Raw genomic sequence first — 11,357 nt, 5'->3', positions numbered from 1 at the left:
TCACTTGTTGTAGGGATTACTAGAGAATTAAAAAGTAAGAAAAAGCAACTGGGTAGCTGATTGGCATGCATCTTCTAGTAGTAAAGATAGTATTGATTTCATTGATGCTCCCAGGGAGAGAGTTGAAAATCAGGAAGGTTGGGGGAGGGCCATAGGGCTTGATAAATCTAGGTTTCCAAAAAGGTGGCTGAATTAGGTGCAAAGCTTATTCTGGTTAACTGAGTTTGAACTCATTAATTAAAAAGAACAGTTCATTCCCAGTGTGTAGTTCCAAAGTTGAATAGATTACTTTAACCTGGAAAGAGAGCGTGGTCTCTGGAGGGCAGAATATAAAGGTAGCTGTTCCAGAGGGCAGAAGGGAAGTGGTGGTCAAGCAGATGACAAGATGCCTAGGTATGCCTTGGTTTTCTGTTCAATGACTTGTTGGGATGTAAAGGATTGATGGAGTCTGCTAGATATGGCATGTGAATTCATCCAGATTCACTACCAATATATTGGAAGTGGACATCACTTAAAAGGTATCACCCATTGCATCACCAGACATCAGGTGCCCACATTAAGTCAAAAACATCTATCTGTCCTATAATAATAGGACTTTGAGGGGAAGCTGAAGGAAAATTTTAGAGGCTAATTAAATTACGAGTGTTACTTGGAGAAACAGGAGTTCCCTAACTCAAAATAATGGCAGATGAGTGAGCACACAGATTTGGCATAGGTTTTTTAAGTGTTCTTGTATGCTTGGCTCAAGGATATGGCTAACAAATCTACTGCAGGGGGTAAAATGTCTACCTTACCCCACTCACAACAATATGTTTAAAAGAAAGACAAAAGACAATGCAGACTTGTATGCACGAAAATACAAACAAACTGTTTTGGGGACAAGTTGTATTTTTTTAAGATATCTAGTGTAATAAGGAGCCAGAGGAACACATAAAAATAGATATACTTTCAAGTTTTTCTTCTCAATTCCCTCACCCCGCCCACCACTGCTTCACTTGGTAGCAGGCCCCATAGACAAATATAGAAAAATAATTTCTCCTTTTATTATTCATGCCATTTTCTTCTGGTAGATGTGACCAAACATGCAAAACTCTCATCATTTTAGCACAAATAGTGAGCCTTTCCATCCTGTTGCCTGAATTTAGAGAGTTAAAGCCAAATGCATATAGAGACACAAACCGTGCTTTCAATTACCTTATTCACTTGGAATACCAGCAAAAAGTAGTCTATAAGCCATTCACTGCAAAGTTGAATAAAACCACTTTCAGTTTAAATTCAATAGGAGAGGTTTCAGGCTTTCTTGTCACTTCCATTATAGTTCACTGGCCTTTGTGAGCCCCAAGAGGCTATCTTCCTTATTTCTTCAGGAATGTAGATTCACTAACAATTTTCTATAAGGTAATAAAGGCTACCATTATTTCTCCCATTTGAACCTAGATTGCACCAAATGAGACTGCTTTCAAATAAAATGGCTTAGGTAATCACATAATTGACCCACAATTTCTCTCCCTTGGATATTATTTAACAAACAGAGAGGAAGATAGAACCTATAACTTCATTGGTATCTTCAGGCATTTCCAAGTGGAAAAACCCCTTCTACAATGGAGGTAGGCACCTTCTCTAAACTATAGTCTTAGAGTAGGAGTTCTTAACCTGGGGAACCTAGATTTCTTTCTCTTTGTAAAATGTTTTGATAAGTGTATTTCAATATAATTAGTTTCCTCTGTAATCTGTGTATTTTATTTTATGCCTTTAAAACATTATTCTGAGAAAGGTTCCTTAGTCTTCACCAGATTTCCAAAGGGGTGTCCATAATATAAAAAAGAAAAAAAAAGTTAAGAATCTTTGTCTTAGTTGTGTAGAACACTGAGAAGTTAAGGGTCATGCCCAGGGTCACAGAGTCTGTATGCATCAGAGACTGGACTTGAATTCAGGTCTTTACATCTTTGAGGCAAGCTCTCTGCTCATTATACCAAGTTGCCAAACAGCTACATTATTTATTGTTCTTGTAGTTACTGTCATCATCATCGCTCATCCTTCATTCTTGAAGAGGACCAGCAACATCAGCAGGCTGATGTCTTGGCTTGAAAGTAAATTGGATTTAAGTGTGGCAGAGCTGTGCAGTCATCAGCCTCACTCTCTCCTCCAGTCATTAGAGTCCAGTGGCCAGACATAGTTCAAGATGACTACTGATGCCCCCAGATGCAGTGGGAGAACAGGAACTGTCTTTTGCCTTTCTTTGTATACTCAGCACTTAGTGCATGCCTAGCACAGAGTAGCAACTTAATTAATGCTCACTGGCTGACTAGCTCACTAAAAGTTCTATATCATATAGTCTTCTACTATCATAACCCAACAGAACTGTCCAACCCCATGATGCTCAGCTCTATTTTTGCTCCAGCCAATCTGGTGCACTCATTATTTCTCCAGACACAATCTGAGCAGATCAATGCATTTTTTCATAGTGCTCTCTTTTCTAGAATTCTTTCCCTACCATTCACCCTCTGTATTTGGTGGAGCCAGTTAAGGGAAGCTTGATTAGGAGAGGCTTGATTGTAGGCAGGCCTACACCTTTTACTTACTAGGTGCGAAATCCTGGGCCCACACATTTTGCTAATTAGATGTGAAGCCCTCGGGCCCTAAAAAGAGTATATCTACCCAGAAGATAGCCATAGAGGAGTGAGAAGTCAGAAGAGAAGCCAAAATTCAGAATTCAGCCCAAGGAGAAGGAATAAGAATTCAGAGTTGACAGACCTGCAGAGAGAGAGCAGAGTGGAGAGTAGAAACCAGGGAGCTGTGGAGACCAGAGAACTGAGGGAGGAGAGAACACAGGCAAGCAGTCAGGATTTGTGAGTGTTTATGGGGAGGCCCTAGCAGGGGGGAAGGTTACAGGATGACTTGAGTCCCTGCTATAATACTGTGCTTTAAGTTCTTTGCTGCTATGATGAAGTGGACTTACTGGTTTTGGGATATAATTGCTATGTCAAATTGGAGTCATTGGTTTTGGCATTTCTATCCTCTGATGTTTGAATAAATATTTTACTTCTTCTGCCTTCTATATGGAGAGTCTTTTCTATCCTGCGATACAGAACTATACAAATGTAATCACAAACATCATAGATGTTGTATTTATTGCCTTAATGATACATATGGCATAGTTTCCAAAAGGAGATCCAATTCAGTCACTTGCACATACTTAAATCTGGCTCCAACTCACTGTCTATCATAGCACCAGTACCAAGCCCAATACAAATTGGAACTCAATTAGTCTGTAAATCTAGCTACATACCATAATCTATTATTTTTCATTCACTTTGTTTTTCTATTATTGATGCTTAAGCTAATATTATTATTTTGAATAATTTTTGAATTTCAATGATGTATTTTGGGCTTCAGTGTATTTGGATTTCAGTTATTTGAATGACACAGCACCAACAGGGAATTTTCCTGGGCTTAAAAACTGATCTCTGAGTGCCACTTCCACCATGGAATTCTTCTGTATGTATCTGGTCATGTATGAGTATAATTTCTGGTTTTATCTTTTCAGGTAATATTGTCACTTCCTTATATGGGGCATTGGGTCTTGAGGCTGTAAAATCCAAGTGTGACAGTTCCATTATTGCTATCTCTAAGAGTTGATTACTTTGGAAACATGAGCGAATCTATTCCAATTGGTGTATGTTTGCTTCTTTTTAGTCTCATCTACAAATACTTTTCAGGATAGGATAATCTGGTTTAACTCAGATCTTACATCAATCTCTCTTTATGATCATTTTCTCAACTGATTTTTTGATCCATTGTGTGCTACTGCCCATTATCTTCCATTATCCTTTTGCTTAATGTGGCACAGATGAATTTGTACTCAATGCTAGTGTTATCCTTGGCTACTGAGTCTGTCAACTTGGTGAAGGAATTATTTTTTCTTGGTTTAGACAATTTCTGTATTCATTGTGATTATAGTTTTCCATCAGTTAGACTTCTCTAAGAAATAGTGACAGTGAATGTTTTTACTTTCACCCACTTTCTATTTTTCAAACTCAGTGACTTGTTCAATCATTTGGTTTCTATCTCTTTAAATCAACTGGTTTCATTTATAATGAAAAGATCGATATAGGTATGGTTCAATTCATCTGCTAATGTTTCTTTGTCATGGTCATTAACCAAAGGAAAAATATTAGTAAGACCAACATTAAATTAATGTCTGTAGTTAGTCTTAGGATTGTGTGGTTCTTGGGATGATCTGGGACCTTTTCAGCTATATCCCTTAATTACAATTGTCTCATCTCTCTCTCTTCTCTTTTTCAGCCAAATTCCTTTAAAAAGATGCTTTCACAGCGTCTCCATGTTCTTTCCATTTATTCTCCCAATGCACACCTCTTCCAAACTTCCCTATATGTCAAGGATACCCAGTCATCTGAGTTCAAAACCTCAGTATCATTCTTAACTGCTCACTTTCATTCATTAGACCTATATAATTATATGTCAAATATTGCTGTTTCTATCACCAAAACATTTCTCATATATGGCCTTTCCTCTCCACCAAAATTGCTACCAACCTAGTTTAGGACCTCAGTTGTTCAATAAACATTTTTAAGCATTTCCTATATACCAGAAACTTAGCTGCCCATTAAGGATAAAAAGAAAGGCAAAAAGGAGCTGACAGTCTAATGGGGGTGAAGACTTACAAGCAACTACATCCAAACAAGCTACATATAGGACAAAGTGTAGATTATTTCTCATCTGGAATAATGCAACAGCTCCCATTTGCTCTCTACCTCAGGCCTCTCCCTATTCCTATCCTGTTTCCACACAGCTACTAAAGTGATTTTTCTAAAGTGTGGTTCTGACCATGTCATGTCCAGGTTGTACAGACTCCATGGGCTGCACATTACCTCTAGGATGAAATATAAACACCCATTTTTGACATTTAAATCTCCTCACAACTCGGTTCCTTCCTGCCTTTCCAGACTTCATACAAATTATTACCCCTTTGTTCACTTTTTTGATCCAGTCAAAATGGTCTATTTGCTGTTCCAAACAAACAAAATTCCACCCACCATCTCTATACCTTTGTATTTAATGACCTCCATCACTAGAATGTCTCCTTCCTTACCTCTATCTCTTTGAATTCCTGATTTTTTTCAAGACTCATGTTTCTTGCACACTTCTTGCCTCAATTCCTACCTGTAGTAGAAATAATCTGAGGTTTTATTCCGTACAGATTAAGCTCGTTTTTCCATAATAGTTATTGAAAGTATCCTCAAGATTTAATTATCTTGGCAAACTAAAGCCCAAGCTGTTGATGTGGCTCCTTGGTCTCCTTAGTATGAAAAGCCACAAGGAACACCAGCTTGAACAGCTCCAAAATGAAGGTTTAAGACCTCTACATAGAAATGTCCTGCAGACATTTAAAAATAATTGACTCCAAATGAATTTGCGCCCTTACTTTAAGGACTAAGAAGAATGAACTTTGCTACTAAGCAACTTAGCACACCTCCTCCGACATTGTATTAGTATAATTCATATTTTTGTCAAACGAACCCTCCCTTGACTCAGTTTGTTTCCTATTCCCACTTTGGACTTCACATTTTATTTTATATTGTGCCTTACATCTTTAAGACCCTCTCCTATTTCCTTAAGTCAGGGATTTTTAAACTTTTTGACCTTAAGGACCTTTTTGGCATTCTGGTAAGGCCTATAGGCTACTTAGAATTTTTTTAAGTATGAAATAGCTGGGCATATTGGTGCAACCTGTAATCCGTGCTTCTATGGAGGTTGAAACTTGTGGATTACTTGAGCTGCAGTAGAAAAAAAGCTAATCAGGTGCCCATTATAAGGCCATCACCAATACAGTGAGCTACTGGGATTGAGGGGCCACCATGCTGCCTAAGGAAAGGTGAACCAGCCCAGACTGGAAATAGAATAGGTCAAAGCTTCCATGCTCATCAGCAGTGGAATTGGGCCTATGAATGTCTACTATAATTCCAGCTTAGATGAGATAGGGAGACCCCATCTTTAAATATTCATAAAATAATATACAAAGGAAACAAAGTGCATTGAAATATACTAATCAAAATTTTTTTAGCAAATACGTTCATGGAAATGGCTGTGGCAGCAGCAGCAGCAGTGGTAGCTACTTCCAAAGCTCCAGGCCCACAGATGGTGGGGGAATTGAGAGTCTGGTCAGAGCGAGAGTGCAATGATCTCTCTGCTGGCACTAAGGCAGGATTCTCTTGCTTTGCTCTACTTGAATCTGGGTCACAGTCCTGTTTGGCGGTCCTTGAGGGAGGAGGAATGCTGGAGTGGCAGAGCTTGTGGTGGCTACGGAGAGGGAGTCCTCCTAGCAGTTCTGGGGCAGAGAAGAGTGCTTGAGGTTACTCACAGACCAGAGCACAGGCCAGGACAGGAGTAAACGCCTCTGCTTAGATCATACCACCTCAGAAAAATTGAAAATTTACAAGTGCCTAGAAGTAGCTCGGAAAACAGCTGCACAAAACCCCTGAAGCTTGGAATAGAGAACTCGCCACTCTGGAAGCAGAGTCATACTTTGACAAAGAGTTCAAAAGTCAAGTAGTTGGTTAGGAAAATGAGCAGACAGCATAAAAAAAACTCAGACTAAAGAATCTTACCTTGGTAACAAAGATCAAAACATACAACCAGAGGGACTAGCGTGAGCTCCCTGCCGAGACCCTCCAAAAACCTATAAAAAATGGCTCTGAACCAATTCTAGACCTGCAGAACCCACAAAAGAGCAGAGGGAAGCAGGGCTTCAGCCCAGGACAGCCTGGATGGTCTCTGGGTGAGGTCTATCCCATACAGAGCTGGGAGCTGGGAGCGGAGCAGAGCCTACCATGAGCAGCACGGACCAACCAAACCAGGAGCTGGGCGGAGTGTGCCCTAGCACCCTGAATCAGTGAGCTGCGGCAGTGACCAGACTTCTCAACCCACAAACACCAAAGACAACAGAGAAGGTTAGTGGAAAAAGCTGCGGGAGTGGAAGGAGTTCACAATTCGGGCCACCGTCCCTGGAGCAGCAGAGGTGGGGCAGCTACAGCTGCAGTTGCTTCCGGCCCCAGGCCCACCTGGTGGGAAGAATTAAGTGGTGGATCAGAGCAGGAGTGCACAACCTGCTGAAGATCTAAGCCCAGTCCAGGTTGGGGGTTCTTGGGGAAGGAGGAGTGCTGGTGTGGCACAGCTGGTGCATCCCCCCCAAACGTGGAACATAGAACTCTTTAGTCTACAAGCAGTCATACCCTGCTGAAAAACTCAAGGGTCAAGTTAGTTGGTTGGGAATATGGCCAGGCAGAAAAAACGCACCCAGATTCAGTCTCAGACTTTGGACTCTTTCTTTGGTGACAAAGAAGACCAAAACACACAGCCTAAAGAAGTCAACAAAGTGCAAGAGCCTACAACAAAAGCCTCCAAGAAAAACATGAACTGGTCCCAGGCCATGGAAGACCTCAAAAAGGATTTGGAAAAGCAAGTTAGAGAAGTAGAGGAAAAATTGGGAAGAGAAATGAGAAGGATGTGAGAAAACCAGGAAAAACAAGTCAATGACTTGCTAAAGGAGACCCCAAAAAAATACTGAAAAATACACTGAAGAAAACAACACCTTAAAAAATAGACTAACTCAAATGGCAAAAGAGCTCCAAAAAGCCAATGAGAAGAAGAATGCCTTGAAAGGCAGAATTAGCCAAATGGAAAAGGAGGTCCAACAGACCACTGAAGAAAATACTACTTTAAAAATTAGATTGGAGCAAGTGGAAGCTAGTGACTTGATGAGAAATCAAGATATTATAAAAACAGAACCAAAGGAATGAAAAAATGGAAGACAATGTGAAATATCTCATTGGAAAAACCACTGACCTAGAAAATAGATCCAGGAGAGATAATTTAAAAATTATTGGACTACCTGAAAGGCATGATCAAAAAAAGAGCCTAGATATCATCTTTCAAGAAATTATCAAGGAGAACTGCCCTGATATTCTAGAGCCACAAGGCAAAATAGAAATTGAAAGAATCCATCGATCACCTCCTCAAATAGATCCCAAAAAGAAATCTCCTAGGAATATTGTCGCCAAATTCCAGAGCTCCCAGATCAAGGAGAAAATACTGCAAGCAGCCAGAAAGAAACAATTTGAGTATTGTGGAAACACAATCAGAATAATCCAAGATCTGGCAGCTTCTACATTAAGAGATCAAAGGGCTTGGAATACGACATTCCGGAGGTCAATGGAGCTAGGATTAAAACCAAGAATCACCTACCCAGCAAAACTGAGTATTATGCTCCAAGGCAAAATATGGACTTTCAATAAAATAGAGGACTTTCAAGCTTTCTCAGTGAAAAGACCAGAGCTGAATAGAAAATTTGACTTTCAAACATAAGAATCAAGAGAAGCATGAAAAGGTAATCAAGAAAAAGAACAAGAAAAAAAAATTGTAAGGAACTTACTAAAGTTGAACTGTTTTGTTTACATTCCTACATGGAAAGATGACGTGTATGATTCATGAGACCTCAATATTAGGGTAGCTGAAGGGAATATGCATATGTATATATATATATATATATATATATATATATATATATATATATGTATATGTATATGTATATAAGTGAATGTGTATGTATGTATATATATGTATGTGTGTGTGTGTATATATATATATATATATAAATAAAGAGAGAGAAAGAGAGTGGACACAGGGTGAGTTAAAGATGAAGAGAAGATATCTAAAAGAAATAAAATCAAATTAAGGGATGAGACAGCAATATATTGAGAGAGGGAGATAGGGAGAGATAGAATGGGGTGGATTATCTCGCATAAAGGTGGCAAGAGGAAGCAGTACTGTGGGAGGAGGGGAGAGGGCAGGTGAGGGGGGGAATGAGTGAATCTTGCTCTCATCAAATTTGGCCTGAGGAGGGAATACCATGCATACTCAATTGGGTATCTTACCCCACAGGAAAGAAGAGGGAAGAAGATAAAAAAGGGGGGGATGATGGAGGGGAGGGCAGATGGGGGTGGAGGTAATCAAAAGCAAACACTTTGGAAAGGGGACAGGGTCAAGGGAGAAAATTCAATAAAGGGTGATGGGTTGGGAAGGAGCAAAATATAGTTAGTCTTTCACAACATGAGTATTGTGGAAGGGTTATACATAATGATACACATGTGGCCTATGTTGAATTGCTTGACTTCTTAGGGAGGGTGGGTGGGAAGGGAAGAGGGGAGAGAATTGAGAACTCAAAGTTTTAAAAACAAATGTTAAAAAAAAAAAAAGTTTTTGCATGCAACTAGAAAATAAGGTACACAGGCAATGGGGCGTAGAAATTTATCTTGCCCTACAAGAAAGGAAGGGAAAAGGGGATGAGAGGGGAGTGGGATGACAGAAGGGAGGGCTGACTAGGGAACAGGGCAATCAGAATATATGCCATCTTGGAGTGGGGGGGGGGTAGAAATGGGGAGAAAATTTGTAATTCAAGCTCTTGTGAAAATCAATGCTGAAAATAAATATGTTAAATAAATAAATTTTTAAAAAAAGAACTCAAAGTTTTAAAAGCAGATGTCTAAAAAAAAAGTTTTTGCATGCAACTAGGAAATAAGATACACAAGCAATGAGGCATAGAAATTTATCTTGCCGTACAAGAAAGTAAGGGAAAAGGGGATGGGGGGGGCAGAGTGGGGTGACAGAAGGGAGGGCTGACTGGGGAATGGAGCAACCTGCATATATGCCATCTTGGAGTTGGGGGGAGGGTAGAATGGGGAGAAAATTCGTAATTCAAACTATTGTGAAAATCAATGCTGAAAACTAAATATGTTAAATAAATAAATTTAAAAAAAAACATACAAACAGAAGAAGATAACAAAGTCAAAGATCCTACATCCAAAGACTCCGAGAAAAAAATGAATTGGTCACAGGCCATGTAAGAACTCAAAAAGGAGTTTGAAAATCAATAAGAGAAGTAAAGGAAAATTGGGAAAAGAAATGAGAGAGATGCAAGAAAATCATGAAAACAAGTCAACAGCTTGCTAAAGGAGACCCAAAAATATTGAAGAAAATAACACCTTAAAAATAGACTAACCCACTCTTTCCCTTCTCTCAAAATGGCGGACAAAAACCCCCCAAAGGAACCAAAGGAAAAGAAGGTCAAAAAGAAAAAAAAAGAGAACAAAAAGGAAGATGTGGCTGAAAAGGTGGTGAAAAAGCCTCAAAGGCATTGCAGTAGGAACCCAGTCCTGGCCCGAGGGATTGGTAGATACTCCAGGTCTGCAATGTATTCCCAGAGAGCCATGTACAAGCAGAAAAATGCTGCACCAAAAACCCGGATTGAAAGGAAAAAGAAAGAGAAGGTGCCTGCTACTATCTCAAAGCCAGTTGATGGTGATAAGAATGGAGGAACCTGCATGGTAAAGATTCGCAAAATGCCTCAGTATTACCCTACTGAGGATGTGCCTAGAAAGCTGCTAAGTCATGGCAAAAAGCTCTTCAGCCAACATGTGAGGAGAATTCGAGCTAGCGTCAAGCCAGGCACCATTCTGATCATGCTCACTGGCTGCCACAGGGGCAAGCAAGTGGTTTTCCTGAAGCAGCTGGCTAGTGGCTTGCTACTGGTGACTGGACCTCTGACCATCAACCGTGTTTCTCTGAGAAGGACCCATCAGAAATTTGTCATTGCCACCTCTACCAGGGTTAACCTTTCAGGTGTAAAAATTCCAAATCATCTTACTGATGCTTATTTCAAGAAGAAGAGGCTCTGTAAACCTAGACACCAAGAAGGAGAGATTTTTGACACAGAAAAAGAGAAATATGAGATTACAGAGCAGCGCAAGGCTTATCAGAAAACAGTGGACTCTCAGATCCTGCCCCAAATCAAGATAATTCCTCAGCAGATTGGCTACCTGCATTCTGTATTTTCTCTCTCCAATGGGGTTTATCCACACAAACTGGTGTTTTAAATGCCTTCCAGAGAACTCTTATTAAAATATTTGGAAGAGTTAAAAAAATAGACTAACCCAAATGACAAAAGAGGTCCAAAAAGCCAATGAGGATAAGAATGCCTTAAGGAACAGAATTGGTCAAATGGAAAAGGAGGTCCAAAAGCCCACTGAAGAAAATAATTCCTTAAAAATTAGAATGGATCAAATGAAAGCTAATGACTTTATGTTAAGTCAGGAAATCATAAAACAGAACCAAAAGAATGAAAAAATGGAAGACAATGTGAAATATCTCATTGGAAAAACCACTGACCTAGAAAAGTGATTCAGGAGAGATAATTTAAAAATTATTGGACTGTCTGAAAGCCATGATCAAAAAAAAAAAAAGCCTAGACATCGTCTTTCAAGAAATTATCAAGGAGAACT

General features: G+C 39.6%; 1 protein-coding gene across 1 annotated transcript; it reads left to right on the top strand.

Moving 5' to 3' along the window:
• Window positions 1-10,100: 10,100 nt before the first annotated feature.
• LOC118839076 (60S ribosomal protein L6-like) lies at window positions 10,101-10,981 on the top strand. The gene has a single exon (XM_036746499.1). It carries the CDS (start codon window positions 10,101-10,103, stop codon window positions 10,950-10,952), a length of 852 nt encoding a protein of 283 aa, XP_036602394.1. The 3' UTR covers window positions 10,953-10,981.
• The last annotated feature ends 376 nt before the right edge of the window (window positions 10,982-11,357 follow it).

This window comes from Trichosurus vulpecula, chromosome 2, assembly GCF_011100635.1.
Source record: "Trichosurus vulpecula isolate mTriVul1 chromosome 2, mTriVul1.pri, whole genome shotgun sequence".
In the NCBI taxonomy this organism is placed as follows: domain Eukaryota; kingdom Metazoa; phylum Chordata; class Mammalia; order Diprotodontia; family Phalangeridae; genus Trichosurus; species Trichosurus vulpecula.
Note: the sequence above shows the minus strand (reverse complement) of the source record. Positions and strands in the feature narration are given on the sequence as shown.